This window comes from Etheostoma cragini, chromosome 23, assembly GCF_013103735.1.
Source record: "Etheostoma cragini isolate CJK2018 chromosome 23, CSU_Ecrag_1.0, whole genome shotgun sequence".
NCBI classification, from domain to species: Eukaryota; Metazoa; Chordata; class Actinopteri; order Perciformes; family Percidae; genus Etheostoma; species Etheostoma cragini.
In genome coordinates, this window is record NC_048429.1 from 5,956,305 (window position 1) to 5,979,154 (window position 22,850).

Consider the following 22,850-nt stretch of genomic DNA (forward strand, 5'->3'; position numbering starts at 1 on the left):
AGATGATTGTGTATTTATTGAGCTGAATGCCAAGATTCATAGTAGTAGAAATAAACACATACACTTTCATGACCATAATAGGATTCGTTATTAGGGCTCTGCAGGGAATCTGCCACATAATTTCACAGTGTAAGCACGTTTGTGTGTTTTTGGCTGCTAATGCCTCACTTTAACGAGTTTATTATCCAGTCTTAAACTTATTTTCTGCCCCCACACCTGAAACGGTTTTCTCTCCTCGTTCCTCCTGTCTCCCTTCTTTTTCTTTTACCCCCATAATTCTTCTCATTTGCTTTTATTGACAGCCGTGCTCTATTAGCAGAATCTGTGAAGTAAATTTGCAGTGTTGGGGAAAAAAGTCCAAATTGAATACACTACAAGCTGTTAACTATGCTGATGGCTGTGTTATTATATTGATCCAGTAAAATGCCTCTGAATTCATTTTGTCCCCCATCTGTCCCCACCCTCGGACACCATCACATTCTCCTCCAAACTCCTCTTCCGGTTCTTTTTCCTCTTTTTCCTGATTCCCAAATATATTTACACTTTTCCCCTCTTCCTTGTCCTTCATCTTGTCCAACCCTCTATCTTCTTACCCCTTCTCCCCCTTTGTCTCCATGTCTCTGTAGAATATATCATGGACGAGATAGAAAGGAGTAGTATCGTGGAGGAGCCTGTTCGCAAGTGCCCGATCCCTGCTCCTCGAACCTCTGTTCCTTCGCCCTCTGCCTCCCCCTTGCTCAGACACAAAAGTGAGTAAACACACACGTACCCAATGAGGAAACGGCCACAATATAAAAAATGGGTTTACACTGAGATTCAAGGTGCTCAAAAATACACTTTTTGTTAAAAATAAGTTTTTACTTTTGAGAAAGTCCCAGAAACCAACGGTAGAGAAGGGAAATGCAAAAAAATATATTTCATGTTGATTAGTCATTGATTATTTTCCTTTTCAATATGGGCTAACAGTACAACATAATCCAGCCTTGAAGAGCACGTCCTTTAGTGGAGAAAGTCAGTAATTGCCGGTCTGAACAGCCGTAAATTTTCCCTGTCCAGCGCTGCCCCCTGTGTTATGAATGTAACATTGCAACAAGCTTAGTTCCTGCTGATCAAAAACCGGATCTTGGAAAATAATATCTTCTATATAATGTATACTGTGCAGTCTGTTTTGGTGGTTTGAAAATCAAAGAATCAAGTCTTGCTGTAATTGGTCATTGTTGATGGGTGGGTGTATGCTTTAGTCAGTTATGTTTTCTCTTCCACTTTGTACTGATGCTTTGAAGAACTTTGGGTGGATTTCTTACTTTGCCCATGCTTTCTTCCTCCTCTCTTCAGATGATGCTGTGACAAGTGAGCTGTCCAAACTGCTCCACGAGATCAAAAAGTGCCGGGACAGGGACTACTCCTTCGAGGAGCTCTGCCACACCATCTCTTCCCACTCCATGGACAGCTTTGGCAGCGGGCGGCTTTCTGACGAAGAACGCCCAGACCGACCCAATGGCACTCTGACCCGAGTCAAGGTACGGCACTCAGTTATGAAAGAGGACTGGTGCATTTGAAGGAGCTTGGTTTGTTGGTGATATGAACCATGGTCTTTTATGCCTTGTCTAGGGTCTGCTCCTATCTTCAAGGGCATCTTGTAAAGTCACATTTCTGAGTGAAGAATTCACAACTTGTAACAATGATTGGTGATTGCATTGGCACAGAGGTAGTTATTCAGGATGTTCATTAAATCTGGTAAATGGTGAATAGACTTCATATATAAAGAGCTTTTTTACAAAGTGCTTTGCCCTACATTGACCCATGCACATAAGACACACTAGAAAAAACTGATAGAGGCGAGCTAACCAGCACAGCACTGGTCTTCTGGGTTCAGTGTCTTGCTCAAGGACACTTTGAAATGCCAGAGATCAAACCACCAACGCTGTAATCAGTGGACGATCGCTCTTCCTGCTTAGCAACAGCTGCTCCACGTCAGTCAAGTTATTGATTAGTCACCAAAGAATTAATCAACAACAAATGTGATCATTTATAATTTCACCTGCTGTGTAAAGCTACTGTATCTTTTCACTAATTAACTTACAGTAAATAATTTCCCTGTACATGTCTATCATCTCTCAATCAATGTCTTCTATGTGTTGTATCACACTACAAAGGGTCTAGATATACTACTGTATACGTGTGAGGGATCGTTCTTTGCAGAAACCATACTTTTACTTTCTCTATTATGACAGCAGAGGGCAGTATCAGATAGGCCGATGCCACTGAGCTGGCTTGTCCAATTGAGTATTTACTTGTTGCAGAAACACACAACAGCTTCTGTTTGTTAATAGCCTGAACCAGTTTCAATTGTCAGTTTCAATTGTAATTAGGATTTGTGCTCAAACAGCTGCGGACATTGTGTTTCTTAACCTTGTTTTGTCTCATTGGATGCCTTTTCATATTGAAATATTGTTGGTAGTATTTACTTCACTTCTGCACGCACGCATGCACACTCATCCAGGTACAAACCTCCCGGGAGTGTACCAGTCATGCAGGCAGGCTTAGATGTTATTGCTTTGAATTCCAGTTTGGACTTTATCAGTATTAGCTGACCAGAGAATCACAGCTGCAGTTTATTTCTAACAGCCAGCGGAGCATGACGAAGAGGCTCTGAGTGTTTTCAATTCCACTGTCCAGACAGTAGGACTCACCGCAAGACACAGAAGTTATCTATCACACTGACCCCGCCACCTGAGCCTTAGACTCACAAACACACGCATACAACACATACAGAGAAGCATCTAGAAGAAATGCGGTAGTCTGTGTCTGTGTTTCTCGCTTGCTTATTACGAAATGTCTGTTTCCATTTTTCTTTCTATTTCTCTCCTTCTTGCTCACCTACAGCAACACATACATGCCACACACACACACACACACACACACACACACACACACACACCTCAGTGAAGGAATATTGTGACACTGATCAATAGCTCATCACCTTCTTCATCTCTGTAATAGGCTCAGTATAGAAGCAAGCTGAGGAATGTTTACGCACAGTGCAGCAGGCGTTCAAACCTGCTAAAGATCACAAACAACATATATGTTGAACACACACCTCGCTTTCTTCACTGTAATTGTCTCATCTCTCTCTGTCTGTCTCTCTCTCTCTCTCTCTTTCTCTCTCTTTTTCTAAGTACCAATTTGTATTCTGTTACTGACATCCGCAGTGTGTGTTTATATGCCCCCGAGTTTCTGGCTGTACGTGTGGCTGCAGCCATTAGTATGTGATTTGTGTGTTACACATTAATTAAACATGCAAAAACCTAAGACAGCGCACACACAGAGGGGGAAAAAAGCAATGCAGGCTTCTCCCATGTGCGTGTGCTGTATTTAAATGAGGAGGAATGAGTACTTGCAGTGTGCGTCTTTCCACTGTTTAACTGACACTGACAACATTTTCTGCTAATATTTTTACAGCATTACTAGAGTAATTTCAATAATAAGTCTGGATCACATTAAAAACAGCCCAAGCCCCAAAAGTATTTCATTTACAATTATATAAATAAAACAGAGAAAAGCAGAAATCTTCCTAATTTTCTGTTGATTGAGTAGAAACATTCACTGTTTAACATTAACTTTAGCCTTTGCAGATAAGAAAATTTGACTTTAGGTTCTGTTCTGAGGAAAAGTGAGACCGTGGTTCCTCTTCTCTTTATCCTCTGCTGACCATGAATATCTGTACAAAATGTCATGGCAATCCATCCAATAGTTGAGACATTTCAGTCTGGACCAACCAACACCACCTCTGAAAGCAACACTAGAGAAGTGTTTGTAACCTAAAATAATGTTTCCAATATTGTTTCAGTAGTTCATCGACTCGGCACTTCTGCATTCACTTTGCAGCTCTCTACCGGCTGCAATGCACTATGCAAGTTTGCCAAATCGGGTAGCGGATCTGTAGTTTGAATGAGACTTAATGGGATAATTCCACTTCCTACCCGTTGAGAAACAGAAGTGGGAAAAGTTATCTTGTGTTGCTTTAAAGGACCAGCGTGTAGGGATATAGTGGCATCTAGTGGTGACGTTGCAGATTGCAACCAACTGAATACCGCTCCCTTTGCCCCTTCTTTCTAAGCGTGTAGCAGAACCTACGGTGGCCTTCGTAAACGGAAAAATGTGAAAGGCCATCTCTAGAGCCAGCCTTTGGTCTGCTGCTCTGGGCTACAGTAGAAACATGGTAGTGCTACATAGGTCGCTCGCTCTGTAGCTATAAATGGCTCATTCTAAGATAACAAACACAATTATTCTCAGTTTCAAACATAATTATGAATGTTATATGTAATTTATACCAGTAGATACCCCTAAATCCTACACACTGCTCCAAGTCTTACCATTTTTTGTTTTTTAATTTATTTTGGGAGACCTGCTGTGTTTGCATTTTTGCTGAATTTTTCTTTCGCCCTCCTATCGCTGGAGACTGAGCTGTGTTGCGAGAGAACCATGTTTACAATAAACTGTGGTACAATAAGCTGTGGTAAAGCAGTGTATTCTGACCACAGGAGAACATTTGATTATGTGGTTACATAAATCTGGGTGAAAATTTGTTCAACTGGTAATAAACGGTACTTTTCTTGAAATAAAGATACTTAAATGTAGAGTCAGTTCAGTCAGTTCAAAGCCAATTTGTTAAAATTCCATATTGTAAAAAACTGAGAGTTCCATGTCTTTTTTTTATTATAAAGCAAGTTGAGGTTCTATATAAATACTGTGAAAGTATTAAAACACTAATCCTCAGAGAAATGCATACAGCCCATATTCAGAAACTGTATCAGAGCCACGGATATCCTTCAGGTTGTTACGTCACAACTATACAATATATATGTAGAAAGTGCTGCTTCAGTGGCGTTACAGTTGTGACCCGGCTGCAATTGCGCCCGAAACGTTTACAGTTACAGAAACATTTTCTAATGTGATTCTCATAATCACATTATTTAGATAAGTAGACAATCCCTTAAGGAGTTCCCTATGACAACTAATTATTATTGATCAGTTATGCAGTCCTCAGTAATGAATAATTTAATGGTGTCATTTTTATCGAAGACTGGCTGAAATCTATTTTTATGATAATGAATTGATATATCTGTCTGTTGTTCACGTATTCATACATTGCAGAGTGTGTGAGGACTGCCATCTTTCATGATCAATCAGTATTCCAGTGTTGCAGAGGGGCCTTTGCAATCTGGAGCAATTGGTGACCTTTTGGTTTCAGCTTTATTTTGTGCCTCTATCTCTTATCTGGCTGCTGTTCTGTTGCTACAGTATATCCATCTGTCCTTCCCTCACTCTGTATCTTCTCTTGGTTTCTCTCTTAATCCTTTCCCTCTTTACCTTGATTTCTTTACCCTCCTGCCTTTTTTTTAACCTTCGTTCTGAAGATGTTTTTTCTTCTTTCATCATCAGACCTCCCTAGGTCCCTCTCTTTACTCTCTCTTATCAGCTTTTTAAAAAGCTACATATCAGACATAGCTGTGGTATCTGTCTATGTAATCTGCTGTGACCTGCGTCCTCTGCTGCACCATGTGGTCCACTGAGATATCAGATGGGCTGTATCTGCCCTCTGACACCTCGTGCCACAGAGCTCTTGCACACACCTGCCCCCCGGGAGCCAAAGAGCCCCAGGAAAGGACACTGTGTGCATGTGTTTGTGATAAAGTTGCTCCTGCACCTTTCCACTTTCTAGTTAACCCATTGTGCACCCAGAGCAGCAATACAAAGGCATATACACTTAAATGGTGTGCCACTTGTTCTAAGAGTTTTTGTAATGAGAGTGTCTGCATCTTGACACAAGTTGGAGATTGAGGCTTAATAGAAGAAAGAAACGAAAATACGATGCAGAGTTTTTGTTTTGCTCTTAGACCAATAATATCCCAAACCTTAATATTAAATCAAATGTATGCAGAAATGCTAGTTCAGTTTGCTGTTATTTAGTTTTTTCAGTTTTATCTGCAACTTATTTTTTGGAAAGCCAAAACAATGAGCTGAAAGACTAGACGGAGTTCTAACCCCTTTTTACATTACACGTCTTCCTTTTGATCTGTTGTGAATGTAGAAATATTTATTAGAGTTTTAGGAGTAACTTCACTCTATCTCTTCTCACACTGTATAAATAAAGTTGACATTTCTCTTTTCAGCTCTTTGTTGTATCCCAGTTGTTACGCCTTACTATTGGTTGCTTGTTATGTTGGTGATCTAGCATTTTTATAGTTTGCAAAAACGTTTGCTCACAGCGGCTGACCCCCCCTCTCGCTGTGGCCGTGGAGGAGGACGAGGTAGAAAAGAGTTGTGGCCCCACTGGATTCTGGGAGGCCCTGACACCCTGCAACGGCTGCCGCCACCTGAGCTTTTCCAGCCTGGAAAAGGTACACACACACACACACACACACACTCACACACACCAGAGCCTGAATAAGTGGCATTTGTACAACATTTCATAATAAACATACATTTGTCATGATGGTGTGTAGAATAAAGCAGCATGCACACACACGCGCTGCTTCACTACAGTGAAATTACAGGCTAGGGATATTGCCATTGTTCTGCATGAATACTTTTACTGGTTACCTTGGGAACGCAGCAAATGAGCCGTCACTGCAGGCTGTCTCTCCTGGCCGCTCTGGATACTCTGTTCAGTATCTGTCTCTTTCTTGCTCTGATGCTTGTTCTACCTATCTGTCTTCTTCACCTTCTTTCTTAATTATCTGAATTTTCCCCTGAAAAAATCCTTAGAACTTGTGATTTGAAGCTTTTACATTTGTGTGTGTGTGTGTATAGTTTTTTTTATATATATATATATATATATATATATATATATATATATATATACACACACACACACACACACACACACAGTAAATTGGAAAAATGGGCCTGAGTCTAAATGGCCATTGAATCACCTCAACAAGACAGCTTTGAACTGGCTCCACAGTCGAAACAAAGAAAAAGAAGAGAAATTTAAAGTCAAACAGTTTCTTTATTTGTTGAAAGGGACTCCATACAGAGAAAGCTTAGCTTGTAGAAATGAAAGTTTATTAGAAATAACTGAAAATACTTCCCCACTTGTTACCTTTCAATGCCAGTATGTAAAGCATCCTCTTGTTCTTTTTAACCCAAACTATTCCTGCTTCTTCTTTTTTCATTTTGTGCTGTAAATAGTTTGAAGTGTGGTTAAGTGTGTACAGAGGAGGTTGTTAATCAGTGAGATGCGTGCTGGCTCAAACAGCGGGACATCTGACATTTACAACACAACAGACCCTCTGTCTTGTATACTGGCAGCCTGCCTGTATGACTGGCATGCTCCCTGGAAGGGTTTTTACGTGTGTGTGTGTGTGTGTGTGTGTGTGTGTGTGTGTGTGTGTGTGTCTGTGTGTGTGTGTGTGTGTGTGGGGGGGGGGGGGTTTATAGAAGAATGAGGGAGGAAGTGCAATAGTTAACACGTAATGATGTTACCACCGTGCTAATTTGCTCTGTGTCATTTCGAATAAACAGAGTTAACATAAAGAAAGAAGTCCATGCATCCCCTTTCATTCATGAATGGACAAAGTGAAACAATGCTGTCTTTCCATCTCATCTTTCTTCTTATCGTTCCACATGAGATCTGTCAACCTAATTCTTTTTTAGCTTGTTTTCTTACATCCCTCTATCCCATGTTTGTCTCTCTCTCTCTGACCCATCGATCTTTCACTTTATATTTCAGCGGAACTTTGTATGGATTGTCTGGCTGTCAATCAAGACTGTCAGTCATAGAACTGGACTTGTCTAGCAAGTCAGGTAGAAAAGATCCCTGCACTAACTCAGTTTAATATTTAAAAACTTAAACTTAGTTTAATGTGTAAAAAAAACATTTTTAAAGGCCCCCAAATTACATTTATTTTAATCATTTCTGCAAAACAATTTCCGTTAATTAACATGAGAGATTTTGATCTGTATGCGCTCTTCTCATTGGTTGGACATGAGTGGGGCTCTGCAAAAAGAGTCTGAGTTTGGCATTAAAAAAATTCAAAAAATCATTCTATTTTCCATTTTTAAGTAAAGTAATAAATATGTTTTTTTCACTAATGTTGCTTACAGTATGTATTCAGTAGTTTGCAGAAATATCAGTCAGCTGCATGCATTAGTTTTAGAAAAGCATATCTAGTAGACTGAAATCAAGTGTGTCTTTCTCAAAGTAAGTGTGCACATGCCTAAGCAAATTAAATGAATGTGATTATTAATGTTTTAATGTGTAGTACACCTGTCAGGCTGTGCTGCATTACAGTAGCCAGAGAACACAAAATAGTGCACTCTGTTCCAAGCTAAGGAATCGTGTGTGTGTGTGTGTGTGTGTGTGTGTGTGTGTGTGTGTGTGTGTGTGTGTGTGTGTGTGTGTGTGTGTGTGTGTGTGTGTGTGTGTGTGTGTGTGTGTGTGTGTGTGTGTGTGTGTGTGTGTGTGTGTGTGTGTGCTTGCACTGCCTACATGCCTACATAAGGACGCTTTCCTTGTTGTGAGTTGTTGTTGCCAGCCTCACGTTTCCTCCCACCATCGCCATGCGAAACGCCTTTTGATGCCAGTGTGTGTGGAAGAGGTTTCCTAAGCGACGTCGTTGTTAATAAAGAAGTTCAGACCTAAATAAAGTAGAGAGAAAGAAAATGAACAGATGTGAGAAAAAATATTCCAGTAGAGCAGGGTTGCCAGGCAACACAGAAATTCATAAGATATCAGGCGTGGGATGTCCACCATTGACAAATCTCAATCAGCATCAGCCGATGTCGTCAGAAGATTTGTGCGTCAGCGTTTCCCAACGGTCCCCAAGCTTCACTCCTCTCTTCACCACCTTCTACTTCTGTTTCTTTTCTCCATCCCTCTCTTTCTCCACACTCACACTTTCCAATTATATTTATCTTTCTCTAGTTTTTCTGGTTGGCTGCTGACCTTTTTAATGTTCCCAGCCTGGGGAGTTTTAAGGAGTTGGGGGCGGGGGGGGATAGATGAGGACTCCTGGAGATGTTAGGAAACATCAAAGGCAGGTGTTTCTGAGAGGGCAGAGATTGTGTGGAGAGCTTTAGAAGCCTGTAAATGAAGGACAGAATGTGCTCTTAGTTAGGCTGTAATAATAATGCCATTATAAATTTGAAGCTATACTGCGTAGTTTCTGTCTGCCATGAGGAATTCTAAGTGATTACAACAAAACGGTCGTCGCGTCCACATGATACAATCCTTCCGTGATCACGGAAGCCTTGATTAAAGCAACAGTACAGAACTTTTCCCGCTTTGGTCCCCCAACAGTTTGGAAGCGGAACGGTCCATTACATTACAGTATGCTAGGGTGACCAAGCGTCCTCTTTTGCCCGGATATGTCCACTTTTACGTACTATCCCGGCCGGCGGGGGGGGTAGCTGGGGATCTGGGGAAGGTTATAAATTCATGAAAATTGACAAGCTCTTTGCACACAATACTATGGTGCTTTCTTGCGTGACATAATTCCCGAGAGGCTGCCTTGTGGGCGGCTCTGTGACGCGCACATACAAGGAACAGATCAGACAGGGAGCAGATTCAGGGAGCAGATCAGACAAGGAGCACATACAAGGAGCAGATCCGAAAGGGAGCACATACAGGGAGCACATACCGGGAGCAGATCAGACAGGGAGCACATAAAGGGAGAACATACAGGGAGCAGATCAGACAGGGAGCACATACAGGGAGAACATACAGGGAGCAGATCAGACAGGGAGCACATACAGGGAGAACATACAGGGAGCAGATCAGACAGGGAGCACATACAGGGAAAACATACAGGGAGCAGATCAGACAGGGAGCACATACAGGGAGCAGATCAGACAGGGAGCAGATCAGACAGGGAGTAGATCAGACAGGGGAGCAGCATTGCACACAAAATGCTGAAGCGTAAATGTAGCTTCACAGTTGAAAAATATAAAAAAAAATATTTCCACGTACCATTCCGGTCGAGACAAGTGCAACATGTGTAAAGCTAGCACATTTGTTCAGTGTCTGATAAAGTTGCTGTAGATCTCAAAGCTCACATGGACACCAAAAAACCTTATCTTATTACATTGAAAAGGTTTTAAGAGATATTTAATTGAAGCTGTATTTGGAAGCTGACACAGAATAGGTCATATTTAGAACATTATTTCTCATTTATTTATTTGAAAAGAAAGCTATTATTTTGTTAGTTTGTTACAGATTTTATTAGATAAGTTATTTTGTTTTACCATTGAGGCATAATAAAGCATTTTCATCAACCTCTGAGAAGCCTGTCTGAATTTGTGACTCGAGGCCGGCCGATTGTCCTCTTTTTTGGAAATGAATGATTACTCTACGTTATAAAAGTTTGCCACATCGGGTAGCGGATCTGTAGTTTGAATGAACTGGACAATGGAAAGGAAAATTCCGCCTCCAACCTGCAGGGGGACAGACGCGGGAAAAGTTCTCTAGTGTTGTTTCAATATCAAAAAGTTACACACTCAAGCTTTAAAGCAGCAGTTTGATTAGCTGTTGCCCCCTGGTTGCAGTTTTTGTGATAAGTAAAATTGTATGCGTGTGGTGAGAAGTGTATTTATTGGGGTTAAAATGGGAATGTTTTTTAAATTTTCTGGAATCATTGATGTTTCTACCTCTGTTTTGGGGATTTTAATTATGATCAGTTGATCATTTTATTGGCTTAAAACGCAAACCAGAATGGAAAATACAAACCTCAAAATTCAGCCTAATTAGTTATTCTACTCTTGTCTTTTTCCCTTGCAGTTATTTCCCACTTCTCCTTTTCTCTCTCTGCTGCTCTCTGCGGGACGTGATGCATCTCTGTGCTTACACTAAGTTCTTGTTAATGGCTTTATGCCCTGCAGACTCTGCAGCTATAGACTGTCTTCCTGTCATTCTAACCTTCAACACACACACACACACACAGACACACACACACACACACACACACACACACACACCCCTAAATCTCCTCTCAAATACTCTTTTACTGAAATAGATTGGTACACACATATCTGTGTGTGCCAATCTAGCTGGTGTGTATGTGTGCGTGTGTGTGCGCGTTCGCATATCTCGACATCCTTGAGGTAAACGGGAAAAGGAAGGAAAAAGAATGGAAGAGGCAAAGGAGCTTCAATAAATAAAGACCAGCAACAGGGAAAAAGTGTCCCCTACAGTGCTAGCACTACCGTTTATTACAACTACCATGCCACTAGTGTTGACGTGCCCTTGAGCATTTGATTAAATCTAAAAGCATTACATTTAAAGTAAATGTATTGTGAACACGCAGATGTGTAAAAACACTTGTCTGAGTCTTGATAAATAAATGCAAATGTAAATGTAGAGTTAATATTTCATATGAAATACTGTATTGTGGACCAGATGCCTTTATATATGTAGAGCTAACAATGTTAGCACACAGTTGCTGTTGAAAAAAAAAAGGTCATTGCTATAGGTTTTTGTCACTTTAAGTGATTTTGTTCACAACTAGATAGAGATATTAAGTCAGCAGCAGAGTAATGTAGCGTTACCCCACAGGAATCAATAAAGTTTCATTTAATCAAATCATTAGTCTAGAGATTTATGAGTCCCTGGAAAATGAGTCATTGGTCACTGTTAAAGCAATAATTCAACATTTTAGGAGATGAGTTTATTTGCTTTCTTGCTGAGAGTTAGATTAGTAATTTAGTAAGATTAGCTCTGAAGCCACGGCCAACATGCTAACATTTTCTTGTTGTTATTTTCTTATTAACGCTGAACACAAACTAATATGATGTGTGGCATGTATTTTAGATATTTCAGTCTGGATAAAAGTGGTGGAGTGATCGACCAGCTGGCCAAAAAACAGAAGTGCCTTTGGGATCCCCAACACACAACATAATAAATAAATATACACACAATATTTCACTACCCCCTGAAACAAAAGGCTGTGAATCTGATGGGAAGTAAGCATCCCCTAAAACAATTTCCTGCATCACAATTGCTATCAAAAGCAAAGTACCCATTACGGTAATAGGGAAAAAAAAAAATTAGCACTCTTGAGTCACCACTCTGGTTCACAAAGAAGTCATTCAGCAGCAACAAGTGAGTTACTGGGTGCCCTTTTATTACCTCCGCCAAGGAAGTTATGTTTTCGATTTGTTTGTTTATTTGTTAACAGGATTATGGAAAAACTACTGGCCCAATTTCATGTTGCTATTATTTTGTTAGTTAACAAGTTTTGTCAACACTGTGAGATAGGCCATGGCCTTGGCGGAGGTCTGTTCTCTCTGAGTGCCCTAGTTTCATTGTGTAATTGTTTTTATGGTTTGTGTGTTTAATATATTTCTCTGAGCAGTATAAACAATGTCAATGAAACATAAATGAGCTCTTAGTATCTCCATCGTTTACACACAGCTGTTCAAGCTGTAGCCAGTCTGTGTTACATGACGTGAGTTGTCTGCCAGGGAAATCACTACATATATGATTACGTTTATGGTACAAGGTAGACAATCCTTTTTCATCATTGATGCAAGGAAAATTATCTTAGACGCCGCTCTAGCATTATGCACAAACATGCTATATTTAGCCGAATTTACACCAATAGGCAGAATTACCTTTTTAGAGAAGAAATCAGGACACTTTGCGTCCCTTTTTAAAATCATTTTCATCTTGGAAAAGCAACTCCAATATTAACCTTGGTCCTGTTGCTTTGCCTGTCGCTTTGTCATTTTAATTATCTTTTAAACTTCCTTGGCAACTCAGTTGCATGTCCTAGAGAATAGGCGTGATGCTCCAGCTGCAACCGGCTTTCAAATCTGCTGCTCCGCAATCTTCTCCCTCTCCCTGACATCCGTCACGCTTCCACTGAGTGTAAAAGCATGAAACGTGGAGGTATGTCCCTCTTTGGCTAATGTATTTACGACCCTGCTAACGTTTAAAATACGTTTGGTGACTACTGATGTGTCAGTTCAACTGTGATCCTCCAGACAGCAGATGTAGAAGTTGGTGTTCCAATTCATGCCAGCACAAGTGTCTTTGCCAGACGTCTTGACAAATGGTCCTGCGTGTGTGTAGACTGTACATAAAGATGGATAAAGTCTCTACTTCCTCCCACAACAAAAGTGAAGCCAAAATATTGCTGGTAAGAACACTGCCAACTTGTAATTTTAGAGCCAGTCTGTGCAGCTGTGATCGGGTGGCGGAGCCACTGTATCATACCACCTATACACCCGCCATGTCAATCATGATGTTACACCCCGTTTTTATAGCACCAAATAACTAATTAAAACACAAATATCAGAAAAATTAACCACTCGAACAAACATCAGTGTGATAAGAACTACCGAAAATGCACTTCCCATCCAATCCGTTAACATGGAGGGGGTGGGGTTTGTGACCTAGACTGCAGTCAGACCCCACGGGGTGATCCAGATGTTTTGGCTTCACTCATGTTCAGTCCATGCATCAACTCCTGGTGCATACAGAAAGGTGCAAGTGCTGAAAGCAAAGTTTTGCGAAAAAAAATCAAAAAGAGAACAAAATTAATGCAAATGCTTATCTGATCTCATCTGTCTCATCTTGTCCTAGTATGTATTGAAATGTTTCATTGAACCTTTGTTACTGTTTGTGGAACATTAAACTGTTTGAACTGCAGCACACATTCCTGAAACTTTCAAAGTGGTCAGGCTTGCAGTTGAACACAGTGAAGAGTTCGGTCACACAGCGATGGCTCTCTGGCCTCGTCCTCTGGCTGCTTGCCGTGTCTTTGGGATTAAGCGCGGAGCCAGGGAAGGCGACAGTTAGAGCTTTGCTCAATACAGCAGCCATCATGGGGAATGTGAAAGGTGTTATTTTCTAAGGAGTGACTGTCACTGTCCCGTGGGTGGCTCAGCTTGCTGATTTCTGAGGAATTAGCCAGCCATGGAGGGAAATCCAATTCTGCAAAGCAATCCCTGCTCACTGCTCTGACCAACCTGCACCACTACTAATCCATTCTTTCCGGATGCACTGACTGTGTGCAGCTTCCTGAAGTCTTGTCATCACAGTGACAGTAAGGTTTTGAACGATCGTGCCTGTACAGAGACAAATCTCTTGGCTCACAACCATATCTACAGTCAAGCACTATAGCTGAAGATGCTGCACAGAGGCATTGTTAACCTATCGATAGTCCAGAAAAAACTGCAAATATGATATTTCCATTAGTTTTGTACTTTTTTGCAACACTTGCTGCTGCAACATTGGGAATGATCCCATTGTGGATTAAGAAAAGGTGTTTAAATCTTTGAATCTTGAATTAGACCTGCTTAACATCAGCATGTCAGCATTATTATTGCAAAATGTTAGCATTTAACTTTGAGCGGAGCGAGGCTAGCTCTTTCCCCTGCTTTTAGTATTCATGATAAAATAAACTAATCAACAACAGGTCGTGAAATTATTGCTAATCAGCCTTCCAGTTTTAGATGCTGCAATCTTTTTTTAATTTTTCATCTCTTTTTTTTTTTTTGGGTGAGAGTGTCTCTCAATTACTGCACTCTCATGACTGCATCTCTCTCTCTCTCTCTGTCTCTCCCCTTATTGAGGGCCTCAGAGGGCCCATTGTCCTCTCTGATGTCCACCCCTCCCTTTTCTCTCTAATCAAATAGCCTCTGTGAGGAAATGCCAGCAAATTATAGCCTCTATTCATATCTGATGACCTATAAACTCAGTATACAGTGTTAAGCAATGGGTTGGGTTGGGACTACTATAGTATACATGTAGGGTTAAACAGAGACAGAGAGGAAGAGTCACAGGAACTAAGACAGTTCGAAAGAAGTTCCTAGGACGTGACTAAAGCAACAGCACATTTCCTATTTGCTGTTATCAGCCGTACACGCACACACACTACAAGAAGACTAAAGTATGCATACACAGAGAAACACACAAACAAGGAATGCACATAGGCTCCCACATGATCACACACGTACAAGAAACCACACTGCGTTATTACACATAAATAATCACATCGTTACGTAAAATGTTTTGTCACGTGCAGGTGCCTTGACACACACACACACACACACACACACACACACACACACACACACACACACACACACACACACACACACACACAGACAAACTCTTAATCTGGCCTCTGCAGTTGGTCGGGAGCTGCATACGACCTGCTAATTAGTGGCCAGAGTAGGCCTCTGTTTGTCTGCTCTCTTCCTGTTCAGCTCAGACACAAGTTTCTCTGTGTCCTATCTCTGCCCTGAAAGATAGAGAGGGAAGGAGGGTGGAGGGGGGGGATGAATCAAGACAGAGTGTGTTTTTTTGTAGGAGGGACTGCTCATATTGAACCGCATGAAGGCTTTTCTCCCATTTTTTAAATCCATCTGACGCCTCCAAGGCTGAGCAGTAAGAAGAGGTGAGATACATCAAAATATGAGATAGCTAAACCCGTTGTCACACTGCTGGATTAATTTCAACTCTAGATTTTCGGCTGCTCCTGGGCTTCACTCTGGACTTTCCTGAATTTCTTTCCAGTGTGAGTGTCCGCTCTGAGATTGATATCTTCTCTAGATATTTTACCATTGCCTTCTTGCCGTACTGAGTGTGATAAATCAAGCATGTTGCTTGTACTTGACCTGCATTTCTGTGTGTTTTTTCTATGTTTGTGTGTGTGTGTGTGTGTGTGTGTGTGTGTGTGTGTGAGAGAGAGAGAGAGGAACTCACTGCTCTTAACTCAATGCACTCCCACTTCCTCTGCTTCCCTTCCTCAATACAAACTCATTTTCCTCTTCCCGCTCTGTCTCCTGCTCGTCTCCTTTCGATTCTCTGACACAAACTCCAAAGTAAGTGTTGAGCTGAATCCTGGCGTCCTTTGATCTACCTGTGTTTACTTCCCTCCCTGTCTTTACCAAGGGCGATGGGTTTTGTTACCCCCGTCAGCTTTGGCTTCTCTTTCTGTTGCAGATTCAGAGTAATAATGAGCGATGAAGTGAAAGAGAGCAATAAGAGACAGGAAAAGTGCTGAAGGGTAGGCAAGAATAGACTGAGCACATGGTGAGAAAATGAGAAAATAATAGGCAGTACATGTTATTTTTGATTCCTCATTTCTTCATCTTTTCCTTCATTTCATTTACTGCTTTCTATCTATTCCCTCTCTCCTTATAATTGTATTTCTCTCTGTAGACACTACAGAGTAATCTCTTTCCTAAAGTCATTCTGTCTTGGAGCTTGCCTCATATGCTTTCTTCAGCACATCTATTAATGATGCTACTCCACCTGTGGCATTTTAAAACTTCCCGCATTTCATTGTTAATTCACGGTGACATCTTGGTAATTACTGCAAACAAATGAGACCGTGGCTGTGATGTTTGATAGCCTCAATCTCACAGCTGTCTTTCATCACAAATATTAGAGCTAGGTTTGTTTTTAAATTAGCACTGTCACGTCCTGTTCAAAGACAATGGTCTCCCTTTGTCTCTGTATTGATTTGAATCTACTTTCACTTCCAGTAACATTGCAACTTCATCTTGGTTTGCTCTGAAGAACTGCACCCTCTTCCAGCTTCGTGCAGGTGACAAACACTGTTGCACATTTATGTTCTTACAAGGAACCAGGTTTCCACAAGGAATCCAATTATGCAGGAATTCGAACAACACATGTTCTCTAAATCCAGCTCTCAGTAATCAGGTTCCTCCCCTAATTTGTCCATATTTAGCTGTCAAAGTGATGCAATGTGTTGAGTGTGTCTCGATGGTGCAGTGAGAGGACAGGCTCTGTAGTGAGAGTACAGCTTTTTGTGTTTGAATTGTAAAACATTGAAATTGACTTTGACTTCTAGAACCCACTTTGTGATGGTTTCAGTCTGAGTCAGATTTTGGATGGAATTATTTGGAATATTAGGATTATTGCAAAGGCAAATACGTTTTGTATGAATCTTAATGCTGCAGGGATTTCGTTTTCTATCAATATTGTGAGGATCGTTATTGTATCTCCCAAGTTGCAGAATGATACTGAATGTTTCAGCAAAAAAATGTTCACTGACTATTTCTTACTATATTTATCACTACTATATCATTTATTTTATATATATTTATCTGCACGCATAAACTAGAGGAGGATTTGTTTATTTTTAATCACTTTCACAGTTTTTTAATGTCAGGGAGTTTGTGGTCTTGGCTAAATAATAAAAAAGTGACCTAAGTGCAAGACAGGAGACACTTCATAAACATTTAACCCAAACCACGATTACAGTAACCTTAACTGAACAACTCGTTGCCTAAACCATCAAACGCAGGACTCTGGAGGCTAAACTCAGTCTACGATCTCACTCCGGTTTCCTGCGTTTTGTACCCAACTAGCAGAGGTGGCTGTTTCCATTCCAGCGTACACTACCTGGCAAAACAAATGATGTATGCAAATGTATATTTTTAGGAAACAGGGTTGATCACAGTGATGCTTTCCTGTTTGATATCTTGGATCATGCTCATGGGTACAGGTATAATAACAAATGTAGTGACATGTTCAGTACAGTATACATGACTTTCTCCAGGAGAAATCTAATTTGGGAAATCAAGTTTCTCTGATCACCTCACCCAATTACAGAAACCTGGTTTCTGGTTTACGTGGCGTTTTAGAAATCAGGGTACTGCTGAAAGCCAAGCATAAATAGGCTACGTAAGTGCATGTCAACACACTGTGTGAAATAAAAAAATGAACATGAAGATGATTAATGGCTCTTTTAATCTGAGCTGTCAGATAAAGTTTATAATTCAGAGTCTTTATGTAATGTAGGAGCAGCGAACTCGTAGTAGCTCTGTATGTCTACATCAGAGTTCCTTCAGCTCTGTGAGTGAAATCTGCACCTAACCAGGTTGTCACGTCAAATCTGTATCAGCTGAGGCTGGGCCACAGTGAAGGCATAAAAGCCTGACTGGATCTCTATTAGCTGGTAATGGCAGTCTAATTGAGTGCTGATGGAGAAGGAAAATGAAGGGGGGAACTGAGGTGGGGGTTTAGTTTGGAGAGCTTTAAAAAAAATGTGTGAAATAAGTCTCAGAGAGAGTATGAGTGAGAGAAATCATCAAGGGACTGATTGTTCTGTCAGCCAGAATGATTAATCCATTTTGAGTGTGCTCAGGGTGTGATTGATGGCCTGGTGCAGTCTGGGTAATGTAGTAGCAGATGATGAAAGGAAGAGTAATGGCTGTTGAATGAGGAGAGGAGGTATAGGGGGAGGGGGGGGAGAAAGAGTCGGAGGGTTGAGAGATTTATGCGGTGCACGGTTGAGAACAGTCGTAACCACAACCCCAACGTAATACCATGGTGACAAGTTTACCGCAGATCCCATTAGGAAAGGTAGAACCAGGGCACGTTGCCATGACAGTAACACTTCAGAAATGATAATAGAGTGTTGCGTTAAAGGGAAAAGGCAGACATCAGGAGGCTGCGTTGCTATAAAGAAATGTTTAGTCTCTTTGGCTGAAAGGATGCTCGTCCTCGTAACCTTTTCCCCTGCTTCACATCACTCACTCGTTGTTTTTCATTCTTTCTGGGTACACATCTGCCCGCCAGATAAGGGACCTTTTGGTCCTCATCCCTCTCTTGGAGCCCTTGGGTCCCAACCTTTTCACCAATACAGCAACAAAATGTAATCTGAAATTCTCCTCTAATACCCCAAGAGAACACCATTATACAACCGGCCCTAAGAAACATGTCCTTACATGTTACTCTGAATCAATTCCTCCAAATGAAGAGTTTCTTTGAAATGATGTAAGTCCTATTTGGTAAAAATCATTAATTTAACATGCAAATTACAATTTAAGTATTGCAGATACTCTATTCAGAGAAACCCGAAGAACATCCTTGCTATTGACAGACTGATTTAACAACATACCATCAGAAATGACAACTGATTTTTTTACTTTTTTTTGTGAGAGCTGTATCATCAAATAGGATAGTTTTTATATTAATTAAAAAAAACGTGCTCATTTAATTAAGCATTGAATCACTTAATTAAGTTATTACGCATTTAATTAAGTTCTCATATTTTACTCATTTACAGATAATATATTTTCACATTGCCTTCCCAAGACAGTTAAGAGAGAGACCGGAAAGGATGTCGGCAACAGTAGACTATCCAAGACTTCTTAAAGAGATTTAAAAAATAGAATTGTTGAAATGTTTTGTCTGTTCAAGTGTAACTTGATTATGCCTTTGTCGGGTGCTCAGACCCCAGTACACCTGCTTGCAGGTCTCTTTCTCTGTTCTACTTGAGGGACATTTGTGCCCCATTTCTCATCAGTTCTTTTGCTGTTTTTTGAAATCATTCACACCATGTGTGAAGCTATTGCACAATAGACAATAGTCAGACAATTGATGTTAACAACAGCTCCCTTTCATCAGTTAATACGTTGAAAAAAAGCCATTGTATCTCTCGATAAAACATGTCTGTAAAATGTCAGAGGATTTTGCAGTGTAGCTATTTTCTTGCACATTTATCACATAAAACCCTTAAATCTAAAAATGATGGACTGATTCTTACCAGATTAATCAACATACGGTTCCCTGTAACTTCTCCCAAGTCTTTGCCAGTATCACAGTTTTGTAGGATAGAAGTTGAAAAATTTACACGGAGGAGGTCAAAACTCCAGTAACACTACTAGTATATAGAACAGCTCTGTTGTAAGATTGTCATCATTGCTTGCAGTGTGAGACTGGATGATGTTGGTGTAGTGTTGTTCTTTCACAGTAAGTGCACAGAGTCGCATAATAGAGGCAGAGTGGGGTTTTTGGCAAAGCTTCACCTACATACAAGCTGCATGAAGAGAGAAAAGAAGTCTACAGAGATCAAATCTCCAGCAGCACTTGCAGAGAACTTGTTACAGCTATTTTTCCTTTAAAAAAAGCTCCAGCAAAATCTCCTTAATCACAGAGAACAAAACCCAAAAGTTGTGAAGGGTCTGTTAAGAGACGAGGAGAAAGATGGGTCCAAACTTTTTACAATCCTGTATTTTCAGTGTTTGCTTAGAACATCGACCTAAATCTTTCATTATAATCCAAATGTGTGAAGGACATGGTTGGACTTGAATGAATAGCCTTGAGCTGAACGGAGAGATTACTGCGTTGATGTGTTTCTTTTTGTTTCTTATGATGCACCTAAGGCAAAGATGAGGACATTTGGCCCTGGATAGACACTCTTTACCACACATTAGCAGGCTCACATCAAATGTCCCTTTTTGCTTTTCTCTTGCTGTTTTTGCTGTGTTTTACATCTCATGAACCCAAAATTACTCTCTTTGGTGTAATATTGTGGATCTAAAATCACTGTGTGGGCTCCTAATTTGCTTTCCAAACACTATTTATCAACATAATACATCATTTATGGGCTGCTGGAAGGGATAATAGGCCAGTATGGTTCCAGTACATAATTAATAATGGTGGTGTGTTTGTGTTTAGCTCAATGAACGTGGAACTGCTGGTAGTTCCTGCTGGAGTCAGGATTTTAAACAGCTTTTTCCATCAGATTGAGCACACTGTTACAGGGTAATGTGGTTTGTTCTAAAGATTTCCCTTACATTTCTTTTCAGATAGATAGATAGATGGATAGATGGATAGATGGATGGATGGTTTCTTAATCGTGAAGGAAATTCTATGTATTTTTCTCTCTGCCCTTTTCCCAGGATTCAAAGCGGTCAGCAGAGATTGTCGCCTCGCCATCTCTGGATGTTTTCCTGCCAGAGGACGAGGACAACCCGTATGAGTCTGTGACTACAGCCGTCACACGCAAACCCTGCTCCCTCGATATCAACCACCAGCTCAACGCCTTTCCACGCAATGGTAGGCCAGCACTTTTTTGCTGTTGTTGAAATCAGTGTGTCACCTGCAGATTTAGTTCCTAAAAGGCAGATGATGCCATACTTATGCACTCCTAAAAAGTGACTTAGTTCTCATTGTATGGACATAGGTAAAACTGCACAGTGATGTTGTGATACCTCCAGGAACTGAAAGGCTTGTATGTGATAAAGTATGTATTTAGTATATTTCTTAATCAACGACAGAGGAGCCTTACACCATTAAAATATCTCATCAATGTGTAGTAAAGTTATATTTTTATTTATTTAAAGTTTTAAACATTTTGGAGAAAGAAAAAATCTGTAATAGAACATCTTGCATAAAGGATCTATGGTTACAAGTATATTCAATACTCTATTAGTCTTTCCAAACCTCCCTCAGTAAGGTTACTGCTGTGTACTAAGTGCTTGGGTCATGATAATTGCTGCCAGTGCTCTCCCTCCCTCTTTTTCTTTTACAGTATTTATTTCTTGTTGATCTTTTTACACAATTTGTTTTGGTCATTTTAAATAGTCCATTTAAAATAATTGTATCGCAGAACATATGGTGACTTCCAGTGTGATCATGTTCGAGAATTCATAGTATGTACATCCCGCTGTTATAAAGATCACAACTTTATGCCAAGCGTAGTGTTTATCAACACTAACACAAGTTTTCTTGCAATAAACAGGTGTGGAAAATGTGGGAGAGCGTGAGAACAATGTTGTTGAATTAATGCCTACAGCCGTGTTTGGATGAGTTTTCTTTCTTTAGGGGAGGTTGGGTGATCAGATGTTAGTCCTGCCCAAATCACATATATGTGCGATTGTTTATCATTACATATTTTAAGTTCTCTTTAGGCAGACGCTTGTGAAACTCATCTTAAAAAGGGAACACCACCACTCTGTTTACAGGTTGTTGGAAGTACTACACCAAAAGTGGAAAAAAAAGGCTTCAGACTAGTCTTAATTTATTTATATTGTTTTAAGATTATTTTTTGGGCATTTAAGGCTTTTATTTATACAGCACAGCAGACATGAAGAGGAGAGAAAGGGAGAGTAACATGCAGTAAAGAGACGCAGGGCTGAGTAAGGGCTGGGCGATATGGCCCAAAAAGATCTGATTTCCGATTAAATAAATTTGCAGATGACAAAGAAATTGCTATTTTTTTTAAAAACTTTATTCTGTTTTAACTCATATACCATTATGATTATTCATGCCAATTTTAGTTTTAGGGCAGGCGGCCTGCCCGCCCAAGACGATGCCGCATGGTGCTCTGTCACGTCAGTGGCACTTAGTGGTTCAGTTATCTGAAATAGGGTCCTCTAAGCCGGGTACAGGACCGTGAGCTGCCGGTCATTTTAAATGGAGTATACATGGCAAACATGTTGGCAAATGGATGCCGATTCTTCTTTTTTTAAATTCTTTTTTGGGGCTTTTCTCTTTATTAAACTGACAGTGCATGGACATGAAAGGGGGAGAGAGATGGGGGGTGAAACGCAGCAAAGGTCTGAAGTTCAGATTCAAACCAGGGCCGCTGCAGGATTCAGCCAACACGGGCGAATGCTCTTCCTGGGTTGCCGCCCCAACGAATTCCTACTTACATGTCCAGCAACGTTGGCATTCATTTTGAGTTGTGTTTCTGGTCACCAATAAATTTAAGTTAAAGATTTACTCCTTACTACCTTTTATCTCTGTTTTTGTTTCAACCAACTCCTGCCGCTGATTGTGGTTCAGTGGTGAGACTGAACCAAAGCGGGAAAACCAAGGCAAAGAGCTGGAAGATGGTAAAAATAAATCCTTAGAGCTGGGGGCAGGCTGGTAATTCACCATGAGTAACACCTTTCACATTACTCGTAAGCATTTGATACATTTTGATATACAAATGTGGAATAGGGGCGCTTTAATATAATCCACTATTATGGATTATTTATCACTATTACGCATGATAAATAAAAATGAGCCTGATTAATTTCTCCGGCCGCCGTTCTCTTTCTCTCTCTCAGCATTCCGAACAACAAGTTTAGCT

The 22,850-nt window shown here is 40.5% G+C and overlaps 1 protein-coding gene across 6 annotated transcripts in view; it reads left to right on the forward strand.

Moving 5' to 3' along the window:
- The window catches only part of anks1b (ankyrin repeat and sterile alpha motif domain containing 1B), a 194,339-nt gene that overhangs the window by 77,811 nt on the left and 93,678 nt on the right, over positions 1-22,850 (forward strand). For 5 of the 6 annotated variants that reach the window (XM_034863032.1, XM_034863034.1, XM_034863035.1 and 2 more), the window contains 4 exons: positions 627-749; positions 1,336-1,520; positions 6,273-6,398; positions 20,665-20,827. In XM_034863032.1, the coding sequence (XP_034718923.1) occupies positions 627-749; positions 1,336-1,520; positions 6,273-6,398; positions 20,665-20,827 (597 nt within the window). Of the gene's footprint in view, positions 1-626; positions 750-1,335; positions 1,521-6,272; positions 6,405-20,664; positions 20,828-22,850 lie in introns of all 6 variants that reach the window. The other variant, XM_034863033.1, reaches the window with a different exon arrangement.